The sequence below is a fragment of the Danio rerio genome, chromosome 3 (genome assembly GCF_052040795.2).
Source record: "Danio rerio strain M-AB ecotype USA chromosome 3, GRCz13ab, whole genome shotgun sequence".
NCBI classification, from domain to species: domain Eukaryota; kingdom Metazoa; phylum Chordata; class Actinopteri; order Cypriniformes; family Danionidae; genus Danio; species Danio rerio.
This window is the reverse complement of record NC_141023.1, coordinates 8,913,656-8,935,000: the sequence shown is the minus strand read 5'-3', so window position 1 is coordinate 8,935,000 and position 21,345 is coordinate 8,913,656. Positions and strand designations below refer to the sequence as shown.

Genomic DNA, 21,345 nt, shown 5'->3' with positions numbered 1-21,345 from the left:
TATGGACAAACCCAAACATTTGGTTAAATTTGGGTCTACAAGTTCTATAAAAAGCAGTTCATTTCATCCACATTTCACCTAATATTTGTAGAGTCTACACCAGGGGTCTCAAACTCAATTTACCTGGGGGCCGCAGGAGGCAAATTCTGGGTGAGGCTGGGCCGCATAAGGGATTTCACACAAAAAAAGTCCTCAAATGTCATTATTAACAGTTTTAATTATTTCTTCTGCACATGAAGTGTCCTGAACATTAATAGAACATTGAGTGAAGATTATGAACAGTTCTTCTGAACATGGCATCTTTTGTCTACTCCTTGCTGCCAGAGACTTGACAGCGCTTCTTCTCACAAATCTGAACCACATTTGGCTTTAGAGCGGAAGCAGTTGAGACCCTCAGTATGGCTTGAAGATGATCATCATTAAGTCTAGACCTATACTTTGACTTATTGAAGTTCAAGGTGGAGAATAACTTCTCACACAGAAAAAAGTGGGGGAACTCACTCAAAACTTCCATTCCCTCACCTAAAAAAAAGGCGTATATATGTATAAATAAAACACCCCCACCCCACTCCAGTCACATCAGTCTGTACCAGTCTGTATCTACCTATAATATATTTAAAATACAGGCTGTAGCTAGGTAGGTGGCAGGCTGCAGATAGGTAGCTAAGTGGCAGGCAGGGGCGGGAACAGCTTACCTTGGTTCTGGCCGGCGCGAGTTCCCTCCTAACACTTCCCGCCCGTCACAGCGTCTAACAAAGGGGCGGGGTGCGTGGTGACGTCACCGGCATCCCTGCCCCTTTGTTCACACGGCGGGCGGGGAATGCCAGTGACTTCTGTGTACGGATAGAATCAGCGGAGCGGAGAGCGCTCTCTCTCCCCGCTCCGCTGATTCTGTCAGTGTACAGCGGTCGGCGCGGGCCACAAAATATTGCACTGAGGGCCGCAAATGGCCCGCTGGCCGCGAGTTTGAGACCCCTGGTCTACACCCTTAAAAATGCTGGGTTCAACTGTTATTGGGTAAAAATATGGACGAATCCAAACAAGTGGTTGAATTTGGGTCTATAAAAGATGCAAAAAGTAGTTGGTTTTATCTTTAATTTATGCAAAATTTTAAGCAAAAAATGTGTAAGAGCCTACAATCTAAAAAATGTTGGGTTAATTAAACACATTGGGCAAATTTATGGTCAAAACCAAATATTGGGTAAAATATGGGTCTATAAATGATACAGAAGCAGGTGGTTTTATCTATATTTTACCCAAAATTAGTTTGACATTACTTCTCACTGTTACACATCACTTGGGAAATATAATGAAAATGTAAAGAATCTATGCTCTAAAAATGAAGGGTTATTTTATCTCTAATTAGGTAAAAAAATTGACAAACTCAAACATTAGTTTTAAATTTGGGCCTATAAAGCTGTTGGTTTTTGCATACGTTACCCAAAATTGGTTTAAATAACTTCACATCATATGGGAAATATAGTAAAAAAAAGTGTATAGAGTCTCCAATCTAAAAAATGCTGGGTTATTTCTACTATAATTGGGTAAAAATATGGACAAACCCAATCATTGGGTTTAAATTTGGGTCTATAAATGATACAAAAGCAGTTAGTTTTATCTGTTAATCTGCTTTAAAATAACTTTTAACTGTTCAACAACAATAAAAAACAGAGTCTACCCTCTAAAAATGCTGGGTTATTTCAACTTTAATTGTGTAAAGATATTAACAAACCCAAACATAACTTTTTACATTTTACTCAAAATTGGTTTGAAATGACTTCTCGCAGTTAAACTGCAATTGGAAAAAGTCTAAACTCTAAACAAATGCTGGTTATTTCAAGTCTAATTGGGTAATACTATGCACCTATTCAATCATTGGGTTGAATCTAGGTCTGTACATTATAAAAAGCATTTGGTTTTATCCATATTTTAACCAAAGTTGGTTTGAAATGACTTCTAACTGTTTTACAGCAATTGGAAAAGTAATATATTATTATTATTATTATTATTATTAATAATAATAATAATAATAATAATAATAATAATAATAATAATAATAATAATAAAAGAGTTTACGTTATAATAAATGCTGGGTTAGGCGAGGCAGTGGCGCAGTAGGTACTATAGTGCTGTCGCCTCACAGCAAGAAGGTCGCTGGTTCGAACCTCGGCTCAGTTGGCAGTTCTGTGTGGAGTTTGCCTGTTCTCCCTGCCTTCGCGTGGGTTTCCTCCGGGTGCTCCGGTTTCCCCCACAATCCAAAGACATGCGGTACAGGTGAATTGGGTAGGCTAAATTGTCCGTAGTGTATGAGTGTGTGTGTGTGGATGTTTCCCAGAGTTGGGTTGCAGCTGGAAGGGCATCCGCTGTGTAAAAACTTGCTGGATAAGTTGGCGGTTCATTCAGCTGTGGCGACTCCGGATTAATAAAGAGACTAAGCCGACAAGAAAATAAATGAATGAATTAATGCTGGGTTATTTGAACTCTAATTAGGTAAAAATATGGACAAACTCAAACATTGGGTTACATTTGGGTCTATAAATATTATAAAAAGCTAAATTTTATCCAAAATTGGTTTGAAATGACTTTACTCCATTAAACATTACCTGGGGAAACAATTGAAAAATATGAAAAATTTCACAGGAGGACTAATCTTTTTGTATGTACACAAATCCTTCTTCAAAGTTGGTTTAAAAGCCTCTTTCTTGTCCTGTCCATTTCCATTAGCAGGACTAAATGGCTTTGGTCAGGATGAAAGGCCGGTCGTTTGGCTGTGATGTCTTTCTTCTGCGTGAATAAGCAAATATCCCACATCTCCAGACCCCCAGAGGCCTCTGGGACGCTCTCCCCCTTCTTCGGGCCTCCTGTCCTGGAACGCCGCTTTCCTGGCTTTCTGCTTCTGTCCATATTTAACCATTGCAGGAAGGTAAAACAAAAAGATTAAGTACTTTTTCTTAAATAAGTTCACTGCAAGACACACCTTTGTTTAAATGAACAAATAAAAGTGTAAGCTTCAGTTTAAAGGCTCTGGTAATCAAAACATTTCATTTGTCCTGCTCATTTAAACTACTTGAGTAAAATCGGCTAAATTACAATTCTGGAGATTTTTGTTGGGACAACTTAATTGTTTTATGTTAAATCTACTTAAATTATTTAAGTTAACTTAATAGATTTGTGTTGGGGCAGCATTAATGAGTTGTGTGTAAACCGAAGTGAAAAACAAAGAGAAATTTGTTTACCTGAATAAACAGTTAGTAAACACAAGTACATCTCATTGAACATCATTTATTTTCATCACCAATTATCACAGGAGAACAGTTACTCAAGCAGTTTCTGATGCATTTTGGAAACAGGAGCTGAGCCCCTGGTCTAATGCGCCACCTGGCTTGAGAAACCCGTTCTCAAAGACTTATTATTTGGGTAGCACACATAATCTGAATGCCTTCAGCAGAATCCAAATAAACCATTTTAATCTAGATTAATCTAGATTTTTAAAAAATGATCTATGCCCACCTATAATATATATGTAACGTTCGCTTGCAGAACGTATTTTGGATAAGTGTGTGCCTTCGTTTGTATGTGGGTGTGTCGTTTCATGCATGTGTTACAGGTACGAACGGCATTGGAGGATCCGCATTTCGTGCTGATGACGTTGGCCGCTGACGCTGGGTTTGCGCCACCAATCGCTGGTTGGCGTAGCAGTTAAAAGCCGAGCCCAAACTGCAATGGCGATTTCTCTCTCTCTCTGTCTCTTTCCTTCTCGCCACTTCTCGCTCTTATTCTTTCTGTGGGTCTCTGTGAGGACAGTCTCTCTTGCGAGGGCTAGTCTGAGAGAATGTGTTTTGCTTGTTTTATACTCTTGTCTAAAGTTTGCGATTTAACAATGCTTGTGAAATTGTCCAGTTAACTGACATGTTTGAGTGATGCCTCGGAGAGGTGTAGGAGTGAGTTAGTCGCGCGATATACATATACAACACTCAGATTGATATTTTGTATTAGTTCACCAGGTTCAGGAGAATGTGCTGTTTTCTGTATGTTTTGTTTTTAGTTAGAGCAGTTTAGTTAAGACGTTTGGTACGTTGAAGATGTTTCTTTTCATGCTTTTCTTTTCATATTTAGTTTAGTTTGGTGAAAACAGTTACTGAGTTTTGTTATATTTATTTCTTTGATTTAAGCACATTCAGCTACTTCCTCTCCCCCCAGGTAATTCATTATTTAATCATTGTAAATATTTTTCTTTCACTGTATAATATATTTTCACTGGTTTCATTGGATGTATGGGCGATAAATAATTGCAGTGATATTCTCCATCCGCTTGTCACACACATTAAACTATTTTATGTTATGTCATCTACTCCTAGCTTAATATTAACATCAAAAAGGACGTAACAATATATATATATATATATATATATATATATATATATATATATATATATATATATATATATATATATATATATATATATATATATAAATATTATTCTAAACCGGGCTGTTGTGCATACTTACAGAGAACCCATCTTCTTGGTAACACACACACACATAGTCATACAGCTGTCTTTATGGGGACTTCCTATAGACGTAATGATGTTTATACTGTACATACTGTATATTCGCTCCTTCTACCCCTAAACCAACCCTCACAGGAAATAATCTGCATTGTTACATATATATATATATATATATATATATATATATATATATATATATATATATATATATATATATATATATATATAGTTGAAGTCAGTCTCTTAGCCCCCCAGTTTATTTTTCCCCAATTTCTGTTTAATGGAGAGAAGTTTTTTCATAATAATAACTCTTTTCTGATTACTGATTTATTTTATCTTTGCCATAATGACAGTATTTTCTATTCAAGACAATTCTATACAGCTTAAAGTGACATTTAAAGGCTTAACTAGGTTAACTAGGCAGGTTAAGGTCATTAGGCAAGTTATTGTATAACAATGGTTTGTTCTGTAGACTATCAAAAATATATAACTTAAAGCGGCTAATAATATTGTCCTTAAAATGGTGTTTAAAAAATTAAAAACTGCTTTATTTCTAGCCGAAAAAACAAATAATACTTTCTCTAGAAGAAAAAAATATTATCAGACATACTGTGAAAATTGCCTTGCTCTGTTAAACATCATTTGGGAAATATTAAAAAAAGAAAAAAAATTCAAAGAGGGCTAATAATTCTGAATTCAACTATATATATATATATATATATATATATATATATATATATATATATATATATATATATATATATACACACACACACACACACACACACACACACACACACACACACACACACACATATATATGTGTGTGTGTGTATGTATATATATATATATATATATATATATATATATATATATATATATATATATATATATATATATATATATATATATATATATAGGTGTGTGTGTACACGTGTAGTCCTTGTATTAATCACCTTGTTGTCACCATGAAGAAAACAGCTCATAAATTACACAAAGTATTTTAAAAATGTTAAAGTGCAGAATGTTTTGGGTTAAGGAGTAGTGTTGGGGGAGAGGACAGAATATACAGTTTGTGCAATCATTACTTCTATAAAGAGTTCCCATAAAATATGAAACCCTGAAGTGTGTGTACTTTGTATTCATCATGTTGTGGGGACCAAACGTCCACACAAGTATAGTAATACTAGTAAATTCTGACATTAAGACCTTTTTTTGTTTCTCCTTGATGAAAACGGCTCATAAATCACACTGACTGAAGTATTTTAGAAATGTAACAATGCAGATTGTTTCCTGTGAGGGTTGGTTTAGGGGTAGAAGGAGCGAATATACAGTATGTACAGTATAAACATCATTACGTCTATAGGAAGTCCCCATAAAGACAGCTGTATGACTATGTGTGTGTGTGTTACCAGGAAGATGGGTTCTCTGTAAGTATGCACAACAGCCCGGTTTAGACTAAACCTAGAGACCCGCTGTCCTGCCAGAGCATATCATTTACTGTCTCACCCGTGACACCCCGTATTACCTCCTTCGCTTACTTTCAAGGGTCAGGTTTTATTGCTCAGAGGTCACTAAAAAGTCTCACGGGGTTCAGGAGCCTCCATATGCTTGCCAAATGTTTTTTATTGCTGTCTAGGAGAAGCGGTTAAGACTTTGATAAGGTCATGCTTATTAGTGGCTTTTTACCTGCCTGTTATTAAGATATGAATTGTTTATTAGTATAAAGTATAATCCTTTTCTGTATCCCAAATAGTAGCCAAAACCTAAACCCAACCCCATACTAACTATAGATAAAGAAATAACTAGTAGTTTAGTAAGCTAGCAGTGTTGGTTAATTAAATGTTAATACCATCAATTGTGACCTAAACTAAAGTAAATTATAATATTATAAAGTATATTTTAAATGTGTGTGTGTGTGTGTATATTTGTATAAGGGTTCACAAAAATTCACGGTTCGGTTCGATACAGTGGTGTCACGGTTCGGTATGTTTTCGATACAGCAAAAAAAGAAAAAAGCCAGAGGATTTCTCTGATTTAATTTTCTAATGTATTAAAACTAACATCATAAAAGTATGGTCCTGTTTTTTTTTTTCTTTTACTTTAAACCAGTGGTCACCAAACTTGTTCCTGGAGGGCCGGTGTCCTGCAGATTTTAGCTCCAACCCTAATCAAACACAACTGAACAAGCTAATCAAGGTCTTACTAGGTATACTTGAAACACCCAGGCAGGTGTGTTGAGGCAAGTTGGAGCTAAACCCTGCAGGGACACCGGCCCTCCAGGACCGAGATTGGTGACCCCTGCTTTAAACAGTGATAGAGCTATACTTCCGGGGTTTCTGCTTAACAGATAATAAAACAAATCCTTCTTTATACTCAACCAAAAAGCTGCTTATAAAAAATAAATATAATATTGCAGCAGTTAAACAACTAAAAAGAAAAGAACAATTTAGTTTTTATATGGAGTTTCAATCTATTTTTAAGTATTTTTTTATTTTCAGAAAGATGAGTGTCCAACTTTTCCTCAGACAGCACAGATCTGCTTGATTTGATGTTCACCTGCCATTTCAGTGGATCTGAAAGCAGGAATTGTCTGACTGAAATGGGCTCATGAAGGGACTCTATTACATTTAACATTTTCTTAAAACGCGAGATTTTCACTACCGATTAAGATCTCTCAGAGTTGGTGAAGGCGTGTGTGTGCGATGTACCTGACCGACGGGGATGAGTTGTGCCAGCCTGATCTCACGAGAAAGCGTAAGTATTTTACGTTTTGCCAGTTTAGTGGCTAATTCGGACGAATTCAGTCGTATGAAATCGTATGATTTTAAAAAGGAGGCGTGGCACCTAACCCCACCCCTAAACCCAACCGTCATTGGCGGATGAGCAAGTCATACTAAATTGTACGAATTAGATCGTACGAATACGAATAAGCCACTAAATCAAAAAGTTACGAATTGCCGTGAGATTGTGTTGGTTGTGCCCAAAGTACCTGAAGAGCTGGGAAAGAATCAGTAAAGAGGAGTGTGCGACATATTTAAGGACCGGGGGGAGACGTGTGATTTCCAGAAGATTATCATTCGTTGCGGGCATCCAGCAGTCTTCCGGGAGACTAGGGAGGTCTAGGATTACATTAACGTTACTCCCCATTTTGCAAGCTAGTGTAGCGCGTGTTTGGAGGTGGACTCTTTTGTGTCGGGGGTCCAGGGTTGCTGGGGCAACAGGGGTTAGAGCCAGCACAAGCAGCCAGGCTGACACCGAAGCTAGCAAGATTGCTAATGAGTGCATGCTTTAATAAAGTGATATTCTGAGTTCAAAAGCGATGGTCTACTGTTTAACATGACAGCGGGGAAGGCAGCATGTTGTCTGCCACGTCATTTGGGATGCCATGTTGAGCGTTGCTGCACTGAAAACATTATATTTTGTACTTATTCCCTTTTATCTTTTTAGATTTTAGTCTGAATTGAATCATTCGGTTTGTAATGCGTACCGAACCGAAGTCTCGTACCAAACGGTTCAATATGAATATGCGTATCGTTACACCCTATATATAAATATATATATATATATATATATATATATATATATATATATATATATAAATATATAATTTTGTTATGCATGTTTATTTCCTTGCACAGACATTTTTAGTGCTCGTAATTTGCTGTTTTTCAGACCTGCTATGTGTGATGTGAAAGCTGGAATATGCTTTGCAAATCTTTTGCACTTTTTTTTTCTTGCAGTCTGGATGAATCAAAGTTATTAGAGCCAGTCTGCAGATTGTGGGCAGTTAGAGTTGGCAGATTTTTGACAAGGAATATTAAAGTGCATGACGGGCACAACCTCAGATTTTTTTTTTGCTTCAGGCTCTGAATCTATCCAGTCAGATGATTTTAGTTATTTTAGTGTGCACATCATGTCACAAATCTTTTATAGAGTCCAATTTGCTATTTTGTAATCGTATATCCTATCGATTTGAATAAAAAGATTCCAAGAAAACCATATGGTCTCCTATTGCAACCAATTTGTTCATTTTTTTGTAATATAAAGATTCATTGAAAACTAATTATGCTTTTTCCATATTTAAATGTTACGCTGTCAAAACTCAACGTTGAGTCAAATATGGACAATATCCAACTGCTGAGTTAAAAAGTATCATTTAAATATAGTTGCAAATTATTACCTAAATGTTGGGTTTGACCATATTTGACCCAAAGTTGGGTTATGACAACCCATCATCATAACTTTTTTGAAGTGTACAGGTTCTTGTTGGAGCCATCAATGCCTAAATAAGTTTTTTTTTTTTTTTCCAGCCTCTAATGGATGATATGTAAGAATTTCCGTGCATGTATTGCTTTTTTAATTGCCAAAGCTTTTAATGAATCCTAAAAACGAGGATTTTACTTCCTAGGAAATCTCAGATGTTTCTCTTAAGCTTCCATTTGGAATCAGTATTTAAAGTATGGAATACATTCCACACCATTTAAATGTTTTTTTTTTTTTTTATGCTAATTTTACTGCCTCTGTAGAGTTAAACAGTTTAGTGTTACAATTATTTACTTCATTCAGATGATCTCCTGGTCCGGCGGGAGCACTTTTAGCTTAGCTTGGCATAGATCATAGAGTCGCATTAGACCATTAGCATCTCACTCAAAATTGACCAAAGGGTTTTGATAATTACTATTTAAAGCTCGATTGTTCTTTAGTTACATTGGTAAGGGGGTATGCACAGCTTGTGTTTCTTCCCATACCGATAAACTTCCGGTAGTGTAAACGGTAGTGTGACTTTTTTTCAATTTAATAAGGTGAATATGTCCATATTTTAAATACTTGGGGAGGGAAAATGTTGTTTACCGCAGTGCTTCTTGTACATTTGGAGACCCACTTTATATTGTATATCAATCAGCCAGTGACGATGATTTTTAAAGAAAACAAACCTTAAACGTGCCAATTTTGAAATAGCATACAGTTCACCGAAAGCGTTTGACCCAGGTTAATGAAAAATTAAAAGTACTTCTTCATACTTCTGCATATTAAGAACAACTTAAAATGAAAATTTGCTATTTTCTAAGCTGAAATACCTAGGAACTATACTCTCATTCTGGCGTAATACTCGAGGAACTTTGCTGCCATACCTTGGCTGCAGAAGAGTCCCGCTTTAACCCCTTATAGGTCACATTTTTTAATACACATTTATAATTACATTTTTTTTTTTATATTTTAAGTTATATTTTCAGATCTGAACTAAAATATAATGGGGTGACAATTAAGAAGTTAAATAGGAACATTACAATGCAGGCTCATTATTGATATGTACCCGAATTGACATTTCTGGAGAACGTGAAATACGTCCCAGGAGGTACGTTTTTTGCAGTTTTTGTTTTCATGAATTTAACGAGGCCGCTTTTAACAGTGTGCGCTTTTTCAGATGTCAAATTTTTCTCGCAAGTGCCATTTGTGCCTGCTGTTCTCGCATACGTCCAGTAGAGGCTGCTCTCTTCTGACTGTGATTGACTGACTGACCGATCGACCGATACCCCTGCCCACCCCCTTCCCTGAACCCAACCGATAGTGTTTTCAAAAGCACAGCTTGACCTACCAACCGATTGTGTTTTCAAAAGCAATCCAGAAAAAGAAAAGCCCTCGCCCAAGTTTTACCGTGTTTTCAGATCTTACCACGTTCTCACCCTGTTATTCACTTGTTTATTTTATTTTTTGCCTTTTGTTTTTTTTTACCTACCAGTCTAAAACTATTTTTAGCCAGACTCGAATCCAGTCGTCACTGTCAACTCCTCTGCATCTCAAGTCCACTGACATACACGGCGAGCTACTGGGCAAACTGATAACAGGGGTAAAGCTGTCCGCATGGAGGTCGTGAGAAAAGAAACACAACCATTTTCTGTGTCGTACCACACCTTAGCATTCGTTTTAAAGACAAAATGAAGCCATACGTAGCTCTAGCTAAATAATTTTAACTCTCTAGAAGTGTATACTGGGGTACGTTTGCACAATGAGCCTGAGCTGGAAAATTATTGAAACTCTTTGGTAACTTTTGTGTGAGATGGTATTTTCAAGTGGAGTGTACTTTTAAAACACTAGACATCATACACTTGGTAAATAAATTAAACTGGACATCAACTACCAGACTATTTAGTTGTTATGATTGCTACAAACGTTCTAATAGTCATGTGCAAGGAGATGCATGTTGAATGAAAAAAGTTTTATAGTCTGAAGTTAAAAACACTTTCATAACAACAAATGACAAATCTACTAAGTCTCCAGACGGAATATTGGGATAAAAATCCGGCATAGAGTAAAATGAGTCGCCAATAGTCATCCAGTTAAAGTTAATTCATATGTAATCATATAAATTATTCCTATAAAAATGAAGCCAGAGAGCAGATCTTTTGATGAAAAATATTTGAGCTCATGTATAAAGATCTTGTTTGAGTTTGAAATATTGTTGAGAATCTCATATGAAACTCTATTAGCCTACCGGAGTCCTTTTTTTCAGAATAAACACACAGACTTCTGTGCTTTTAAATCCAATTTCTCTCATTGTCGTCTAGGAAAAAAGCGAACATTTCTTTCCTATAGTCTGATCTGTCAGCAGCTCATTGATTGTCTTTGTTTCTCATTCAAAGAGAGGTGAAAAGGTCTCATTTATGCTTTGAGTCACGTCTGATGTCTGGCTCTAAAGCAAACATCTCATGATCACATGGACCGCACTGTTTAAAATGCTTTCATTCAGCATTTCACTCCATCATTTAGACCCTTAAAGGGGTATTCCACCCAAAAATGAACATTTATTCACCTTTTACTTTACACAAAAATAAGCAGACAGTACCTGACATCCATAGTAGGATAAAAAAAATACTATGGAAGTCAATAGCAGCCGGTTTTCAACAGTGGAATGAAAGGTTTTGGAAAAAGTGGAGGGAGGCTAAATGTAGCACTGCCTTTGACTAAAGATGTTCCTTGTTGACTTGTAGTCGTTCATGTTAAGCAATTAGTCAACCAGGAACATCTTTTGTCAGGGGAAGCCCTACATGTTTCCAAAACCCTTCATTCATCTGTTGAAAACCGGTTGCCATTGACTTTAGTAGTGTATATATTTTTCTTACTACGAATGTCAGTTGCATACCTGTCAACATGTGAAAATAAGGGACATGCCCAACATAATTTCAAGAGTTCACACTTAGCTGATGATTGATAGTAAAGCTAGTTTGACGTGCTGTCCCGGGAGAGAGCCCTGAGCTTATAAGATCCTCCAGCCCTGGGCTCCCTCCCGTTGCAAGGCGAGAGGGGAGTTTGAGCTCAGGTAGATCTCGATGACTCCCCTTCTTGCTTGTTATAGCTAAGTCTCTGATATGTATACTGAAAGGTGTACTTAGAGGTTAGCTAATGTATTTTGATTAATTGTTTAGAGTGCTTGTTTTTGAACTGTGGGAGGAAACCGGAGGACCCGGGGAAAACCCACGCGACCACGGGGAGAACGAGAAAACTCTGCACAGAAATGCCGTCTGGTTTGGAAAGGAATTAAACCAGGGGCATTCTTGCTGTGAGGCAACAGCGCTAATCGCTGGCCACCGAGATGCCCGTTTGAAAGGAGGGAAAGTAGGGTTGGGTGGGGGGGGTTTCTTCAAGACGAAGATATTGAGATCAGAAAAGTCTGGTTATTTATAGTGAGTTAAGGACCGTCTGATAGGATAATTAGTAATTAGCTAAAGTTGGAACAGCTGCGAACAATCATAAGCACGGGATCCTCTCGAAATTTGTCTATAAATAAACTTCACAAAGAAAAAAATAAACTCCACCAAGATCGACATCTTTAGATGTTATTATTATTAATTATGTGTACATATCTGTTCAAACACATACCCGATACCTAGACTTTCGTTCCGCTTTAAATTGCGTGTATAGAATCCATTTAGGAAACAGCGCCTATTTATCAGTATGGAGCGCGTCAGCTGACAGTCACGCACTGCTACATGAACTGACTGTTTCGAGGATTGCATAGGAGGGGCATAGTAAAATGCATTTTTCCTTTCTAATGCTCTACTTTTCGATTAGTGTTTAATGTAAACGTGCTTGACAGACATTTGTAATCATAACGTTCAATCTTGTGACATGAGCACCATGTTGGGCAACACTTTATTTTGATGGTCCATTTGAGTATTAGTAGACTGTCTGCTTAAAATCTGTTGATACGGCTGCTAAACAGACATTTATCTGACTATAAGAAACTTTGCAAGTACATGTCAACTTACACTAACCCTAACCCCAACCCTAACAGTCAACTTATAATCTAATAAGAATTAGATGGCATGTAGATGCTACGTAACTTCTATTCAACAAGTAGGCCATCAAAATAAAGTGTGACCCATGTTGTTAGATGCCGTGTAAAGTTAAAAGATCAACTTTCAAAAGCAGGGCTGCTCATCACTGTAAGTTCCAAAGCAGTGGACCAATCAGAAGAGCTTGGAGGTGGGGTTTTGATGCAACTTTTTTTTTTTTTTTTTTGTTTACAAGTACTCAGTGGCTGTGTCTGATACTGTACTTTGTTTTTTAAAGCAGTCCGAAGCATTGTGTCTCGTGTTTTTAGAAGTAAAGACGTATACTTTGTGAATGAGCCCAGTAAGAAGGTCCCTTAATAGGTCTTTTGTTCCAACCAGAAACCAAAACTCTGTTTTAAAGCAAACAAAAACCTTTTTATCAGCCTTTAAAAAAACAATTAGGATATGGCTTTAATGTTTACTCACCAGCCACTTTATTAGGTACGCCTGTCTAACTGCTTGTTAATGCAATATTCTAATCAGCCAATCACATGGCAGCTACTCAATGCAGTTAGGCATGTAGAGATGATCAATACGATCTGCTGCAGTTCAAACATCAGAATAGTGTAGAAAGGTGATTTAAGTGACTTTGAACGTGGCATGGTTGTTGGTGTCAGATGGGCTGGTCTGAGTATTTCAGAAACTGCTGATCTACTGGGATTTTCCCGCACAACCACCTCTGGGGTTTACAGAGAATGGTCTGAACAAGAGAAAATATCCATTGAGCGGCAGTTCTGTGAGGGCAAATGCCTTGTTGATGCCAGAGGTCAGAGGAGAATGGCCAGATTGGTTCCAGCTGATAGAAAGGCAACAGCAACTCAAATAACCACTCGTTACAACCGAGGTATGCAGAAGAGCATCTCTGAACACACAACACGTCCAACCTTGAGGCGGATGGGCTACAGCAGCAGAAGACCACACCGGGTGAATTATCTCAGACTGGTTTCTTGAACATGACCATGAGTTCACGGTACTTAAATGGCCTCCACGGTCACCAGTTCTCAATGCAATAGAGCACCTTTGGGATGTGGTAGAACGGGAGATTCTCATCTTGGATGTGCAGCTGACAAATCCCCAGCACCTGTGTGATGTTATCATGTCAATATGGAGCAAAATCTCTCAGGGATATAGTACTTTGTTGAATCAATGCCATGGAGGATTAAGGCAGTTCTGAAAGCAAAAGGGGGTCCAACCCGGTACTAGTAAGTTGCACCTAATAAAGTGGCCGGTAAATGTATAATGTATGTATAGTTAATGTGATTATATTGTAGAAGGTAATTAAAACACATAAATGCATATTCCTTTATTGTTATTCATTCATTTATCTTCGGCTTAGACTCATTTTTATCAGGTCACCTTAGCGGAATGAACCGCCAACTATTCCCTCATATGTTTTACGCAGCGAATGGCTTTCCAGTACTGCAAAATTTATTATGATTATTATTTATTATTATTAAATATATGTTTATAAATATGTATACATACATAGTATTTAGATTATATTAGTCATATACATATGTATATTTTATTTGTAAATTGTTTTTATAGCTTATAGCTAAAAAAAAACTATAATATATATATATATATATATATATATATATATATATATATATATATATATATATATATATATATATATATATATATATATATATATATGTATGTATATATATATATATATATATATATATATATATATATATATATATATATATATATATATATATATATATAAATGAAGTGGTGTCATTTGCATATGTCATTTCTATATGTACGTGTTACACAGAGAAATTTATAAAGCTGCAGCCTGATCGCTTGAGTAGACGTAACTACTTTACCTTTTGTCAGTTTAATGGCTAATTTGTATAATTCAGTGGTTCTCAAACTTTTTTTCATCAAGTACCACCTCAGAAAAAAATTGTCTCTTCAAGTACCACCAAAATGAGCAGTATTGAAATAGAGTAGCGTAGTAGGCCCAGTAAAGCAGCTACAACTCTGCAAAGTTAAAAAACGTGGCAGATTACCTCAGAAATATAGGCTAAATGTCATATATGGCACATTATATACATCATTTTTGATCAATTTTGAAATGTGTGTAGCATGTACATGACATATTTCATTCCTCCGCGTACCACTAGAAGGAAGCCTGCGTACCACTAGCGGTACACGTACCACAGTTTGAGAACCACTGGTATAATTCATACGACTTCGGTCGTAACAAAATGTACGATTTTAAAAAGGAGTCGAGCCATCAAACCCCACTCCTAAACCCAACCATCATTGGGGGATGGTCAAATCGTACTAAATTGAACAAATTCATATGAATTAGCCACTAAATCAAAAAGTTACGAATTGTCTTGAGATTGTATGGTTTATTCAAACTGCTGTCTTTTTTTAACGAAGTGGTGTGCTTTGTATGTTTAGTTTTTGTACTTGTTTTTACTGCTCAGCCGTTTACTGTGCTCGTGATGTGCAATTGTGGCACATGTAGTGTTGTTGGACTGTAATGTGGTATTTTTTTGTGTAACAATTTATCATATAAGTAATTTGCAATGTGCAATTGTTGCAAAAAAGTTTCCTCGAACAGTGATGGATAACGTTTTCTAATCTTAATGATGACAGAGTTTTAATTTTTGGGTGAATTGGCCCTATAAGAGTCTGTCAACTTGTTTTTAAAGATTAGTCAAACTAAAGATTTGTTTTAAGCAGCAATCTCTCTCTCTCTCTCTGTCTCTCAGACACAGACATTGTTGAGCTTCAGATGGCAGGCGGAAAAGTTTAAAAGACTAGAAATCAGCTGGAGCCGTGAACCAAGCGGTGGCGTTTGGATCAAGGGATGTGTTTTGGCTTCAGGGCAGCCCAGAAACCAGCCTGTCTGGTCTTGTCTGGAGCGATGGCTGGCATGGAATGGAAAATACCCACCTCCTGCATGGAAATCAGGCAGAGGTAAAAGATGGAGCGTGCGGATCAGATGCATGGTTTTGACGTGTGCGAGTGAGTGTGTGCGTGTGTATGTGTGTGCAGGATTGGAGACTGGCCTCTAGGAGAGGAGAGGCCCTCCTGCCTGTGGTATTCTGGGTGCCTCCGTGTTTAATCACATTACGAATACTTAGAAAACCCGGAGCGAGAGACTGACTCCAGTCCACTGACGGCTGGCTTTGGTCATAAAGTCTGTCAAAAGCACAAGTTCTTCCACACGTACTACACTGTTAAAATATCTGTTAATTAACAGTTTCCATATTTTGTGATTCCACAAGTGTTTTACATTTATTTACTTTTGTGAATTGCATTATGGGACCTCAATCTCTGACTTTTGATGTTAAAACTCAACTCTACAGTTTACCAGAGTGACTTTTATTGACATTTTAGTAGTATAATAAAATAATTTAATGTACAAGCAATAATTTATATTGAGAAATACGTCTGTGAAATAAAAGAAACTGTACTGATAGCTTATTAAAAGGTTTTAGTAGCATAATATATAACACCAACACAGACAATATAGCACTTTAAACTATTGAAGATGTTTTTAAAAGTCACTTTTTTAACTTTTCAAGGTTAAAAGTAGTTGGAAGAAAGATCAAAATCACATGACATCACACATCACATTCAAAAGCAAAAAATAAACAGGGCAAAAATAAAAACATGAATCGCTAAATAATTGCTTTATTTTATTTTTTATTTTATTTTTTTCTTGATATTTTTACAGTGTAGAGAAGAAAATCCAGTAGATTAGATCAATTAAACCTGTTTGTGCACTCCAAGAAATAAAGATAGAAATTCCATTACCATTGTGGTATATTCAACCCAGGCTCATTCTAAAAATTTACCGCTATATAGATTTCTGGACTACACTAAATACATCCCCTGAGGTACATTTTTGTTTTTGAGAATCCACCAGAGGCTGTTGTGTACACTTTTAAAGATGTCAAATTTCTCTTGCGAGTGTCATTCGCACCTGCTGTTCTCACGTAAATCCACCAGGGGCCGCTGTCGACCGCCTGACTGACTTGACCAATCGACTGACCCACTCTCCTCCTTCCCTAAACCCAACCAATAATGTTTTCAAAAGCACCGATTGACCAGCGCCCACCCAGATCCCTAAACCCAATCAACAGTTTTCAAAACAATCCAGAAAAAGAAAAGCTCTTGCCTGATTTTTTTACCACGTTTTCAGATTTTACCATATTTTCACCCTGTTATTTACTTGTTTATTTAATTTTTGGGCTTTTGTTTTTGTCTTACCAGCTTTCTGGAGCCATTCTTTGCCGGACTTAAACCCCATCAACCTCTCTCTGTGTCTTAAGTGTGCCGACGTACATGGCAAGCCACTGACCAAACTGATAACAGCGGGAAAGATGTCTATACAAAGGTAAGCGGTCAGCTGGTATCTCAAAAAGGAATGGCGTCATATCGCCCTGTAGCGTTCATTTTAAAGATGAAATGCAGTCATGCGTAACTCCGGCTACATAATTCATGATCTCCAGAAAATGTATATAGGGCTACATTTTCAGAATGAGCCTAAAGGGTGGTTTTTGCCTTATTTACTACATAAATGAATAGTTTACCAAAGCTATATTCTACTGTGCTATATATAGTATGCACTTCACCTTTTTTTATTATTTATTTATTTTTTTTAAAGGTTCATTTTACAAGTCTCCTAGAGTTAAAAAGTTGACTAGAACCATTTTTAAAAATTATTCAGATGATTTCTTGTTTTGAAGGGGTCACTTTTATCTTAGCTTAGCATAATCCATTGAGTCAGATTAGACCATTAGCATTTTGTAAAAAAAAAAAAGAAAAAAAAAGTGTTTTGATAATTTCCTATTTAAAGCCTGTTAAAAAGGTGGAGTGTTCCTTTATGGTTTACATTATCATATATATATTAAGCACATTTACCCCATGCAAGATATGGAAAATCCAACGCAATCTCGCGGCAATTCGTAACTTTTTGATTTAGTGGCTTATTCGATTTGTACAATCTAATTCGTACAATTTAGTACAATTGGCTCATCACCCAATGACGGTTGGGGCGAGGTAGTGGCGCAGTGGGTAGCACGTCGCCTCACAGCAAGAAGGTCGCTGGGTCGCTGGTTCGAACCTCGGCTCAGTTGGCGTTTCTGTGTGGAGTTTGCATGTTCTCCCTGCCTTCGCGTGGGTTTCCTCCGGGTGCTCCGGTTTCCCCCTCAGTCCAAAGACATGCGGTACAGGTGAATTGGGTAAGCTATATTGTCCGTAGTGTATGAGTGTGTGTGTGTGGATGTTTCCCAGAGATGGGTTGCAGCTGGAAGGGCATCTGCTGCGTAAAAAACTTGCTGGATAAGTTGGCGTTTCATTCCGCTGTGGCGACCCCGGATTAATAAAGGGACTAAGCCGACAAGAAACTGAATGAATGAATGAATGAATGAATGAATGATGGTTGGGGTTAGGGGTGGGGTTGGGTGCCATGCCTCCTTTTTAAAATCTTACTTTTTCGTACTAATAGCTAGTAGCCAACTAGTAGCCACTAAACTGACAAAATGTAAAATTCTTACGTTTCATCAGGCTGGAAAATCATAATAAATGAGGCAAAAAATCTACTAAAAATATAGAAAAATAATATAAAAATATTAAATGAAAATAATCTAATAAATTTGTATACATTGAAAAATTTTAAACAATATATAAAATACATATAAATTATATATAAATATAGGCGGTTCATTATGCTGTGGTGACCCCAGATTATAAAAGGGACCTAGCCGAAAAGAAAATTAATTAATGAATATATAAATAAATATAAATTATATGGAAATATGTATATATATATATGTTAAAATCACCTGTTTTTTGTATTTATATTATATATTTCTGTGTGTGCTGCAATACAATTACCCTTAAAGCCTTAACCTAATGATTAAAAGTCTGGTAAAATGTTTTTTGTTTGCCTTTGAAGACCATCATGTTTAAAAGCATGTTTAATATATATATATATATATATATATATATATATATATATATATATATATATATATATATATATATATATATATATATATATATATATGTGTGTGTGTGTGTGGAATAGTGCCTAAAGGGACATTTTTGTTTGAAAAAATGTACAAAAACATGCATTCTGTTCTTTTCCAAAAACCTGTTGCGCCTGATTGTCTCTCATCCAACTCCATTCAACAAACACAGATTAGTGTGTTCCTGTCTCACAGCGCTCTCACTCATATCCAACGCTTCAAGCTAATCCAGTCCAGGTTTTGCTTCTCGCATGTTCCCTGTGTGTAAAAGTAGGTCAGTGTTTGCTTTGTATTATTCAGCAACTGGGCTGATTAGAGATTGAGAGAGAGAGAGAGAGAGAGAGAGAGAGATCTTTAATGCAATCTCAGGCATGCATGCACATCCAGGCCTTCTCACTCTGTGTGTGTGTGTATGTGTTTTGCAGTTTCATGCCAGCCCGTGTCTCAATGGCTCATTAGCAGGAGTCACTGCTCCCAGTCCCGAAGGTTGTCGGGTAAAATCAGGCCTGCATTCCTGCAACACAAACCATAGTTCCCAGCAGGCCTTGTCCACACAGCACGCTACTGTTCCCCTCCCGAAAATGGCTCGGTTCCCTGCGATAATGACCCGATGTACTTTCCTCTCTGGGTCTCTGTTTGCTGCATTCCTCAGCCGGAGGAAGTCCGCACAGGAAAGGAGCTCCGGGAGGCCAAACAGAGCATTCGTTATTGTAGGGGAAAAAAACACGATGCATTAAATTGATTAAATATGCAAAGAACAGAAGAAAGTTTATGTGCAACGTGTATTCATGCAATACAAAAATATTACATTTTCTTCAGAATATCATTCACCCAAAACTATATACTGATTTTAGAACCATTAAAGGAACAACACTCCACTTAATATTATTATTATTATTATTATTATTATTATTATTATTATTATTATCATCATTTTTATTGTTATTATTATTTTTTATTATTAATAATATTTATTATTATCATTATTATTTATTTTATTATTAATTTTATTATTTGTTATTATTATTGTTTATTATTATTATTAATATGTATTATTATTATTATTATTTATTTATTGTTATTATTTTGTATTATTATTTTAAACAGGCTCATTTTACAAGTCTCCAAGAGTTAAACAGTTGACTTGAATCAACACATACGAAGAGATGAAGAGACTATGCCAACCATTGAGGGCTTCAATGACATAACATACACCTAAATACACAAATGCACTTCATTAAATGTACACACTGGGCTCTTTTTTAACAATCTAGGAGCAAAATCTAGGTGCAAAAACTGTCTGAATCCACGTTTGCTAGTTTAAGGATGGAAAAATACGGTTTGTGCCCCAGCGCACGGTCTAACAGGGTTGTGCTTGTTGTCTTAATGAGTTATGAGTGTGTTTTGAGAATAATGTGCATTAAACCAAATAGAGTCTCATTTCTGATTCCCTTTAGGAGTCAGTTACGTCACACCATGGCGCATTTGCTATTTACATGGCGACTTTGTAAGTGGAAAAACTGCATCTGCAGCGCGAGGATAAAAAACGAGCCTCCTTCATTCAGCCTCTTGCTTTCTTTTTACCTTTACTCTTTACTTTACTGTTTTAGACACACACACACACATCTTTTTGCATTATGTTTTGAATGGAGTGTTACACAGTTGGCGGAGTATTTTTAGCAGTTGTTTGCATGCTATTATTTGCTTGCTAGGGAGTTCTGTCTTGTTCATTTCCTGTTGTGATTTTATTAGAGCTGATTATTAAAACTTTTTTAATTGATTTTTAGACAGTCAAACGTTTACATACATTTACTTGGTATTTTTTTATCTTTGCTTTTAAACTGTACAACTTTGGTGAAATGTTTTGGGTATCTTTCCACAAGCTTCTCACAGCAGTTTGAAGGGATTTTGACCCATTACTCCTGACAGAATTGGTGTAACTGAGTCAGATTTGTTGACTGTCTTGATCGCACAAGCTTTTTCAACTCTGCCCACAAATTTTCTATAGGATTGAGGTCAGGGCTTTGTGATGGCCACTCCAAAACATTCACTCTGTTGTCCTTAAAGCACACTTTAACTAATTTGGCAGTATGCTTAGGGTCATGGTCTGTTTGGAAGACCCATTTGTGGCCAAGTTTTAATGTCCTGGCTGATGTCTTGAGATGTTGCTTCAGTATTTCTACATAATGTTCTTTCCTCATGATGCCATCTCTGCTGTGAAGTGGACCAGTCCCTCCTGCAGCAAAACAGCCCACGAACATGATGCTGCTGCCCCCATACCTCACAGTTTGGATGGTGTTTCTAGGCTTGTAAGCTTTCCCCTTTGTCCTCCAAATGTAACACTGGTCACTATGGCCAAACAGTTCAATCTTAGCTCCATCAGACCACAGGACATGTCTCCAAATATTAGTCTTTTTCCCAGTGTAATTTAGCTAATTGTAATCTGCCTTTTTTGTTGGTTCTGGCTTGTTTTTTATTCTACTATTCTAC

The 21,345-nt window shown here is 36.6% G+C and overlaps 1 protein-coding gene across 7 annotated transcripts in view; it reads left to right on the top strand.

Moving 5' to 3' along the window:
- Positions 1-21,345, top strand: part of LOC147845506 (uncharacterized) — a 99,852-nt gene that overhangs the window by 31,781 nt on the left and 46,726 nt on the right. Inside the window, exons 4-7 of one of the 7 annotated variants that reach the window (XM_087243951.1) lie at positions 2,728-2,923; positions 15,586-15,793; positions 17,096-17,219; positions 19,281-19,607. In XM_087243951.1, the coding sequence (XP_087100077.1) occupies positions 2,774-2,923; positions 15,586-15,793; positions 17,096-17,219; positions 19,281-19,314 (516 nt within the window). In that variant the 5' untranslated portion in view covers positions 2,728-2,773 and the 3' untranslated portion in view covers positions 19,315-19,607. Of the gene's footprint in view, positions 1-2,664; positions 2,924-15,585; positions 15,794-17,095; positions 17,633-19,280; positions 19,608-19,962; positions 21,294-21,345 lie in introns of those variants that run through there. The other 6 variants (XM_087243950.1, XR_015480424.1, XM_087243948.1 and 3 more) reach the window with 6 other exon arrangements.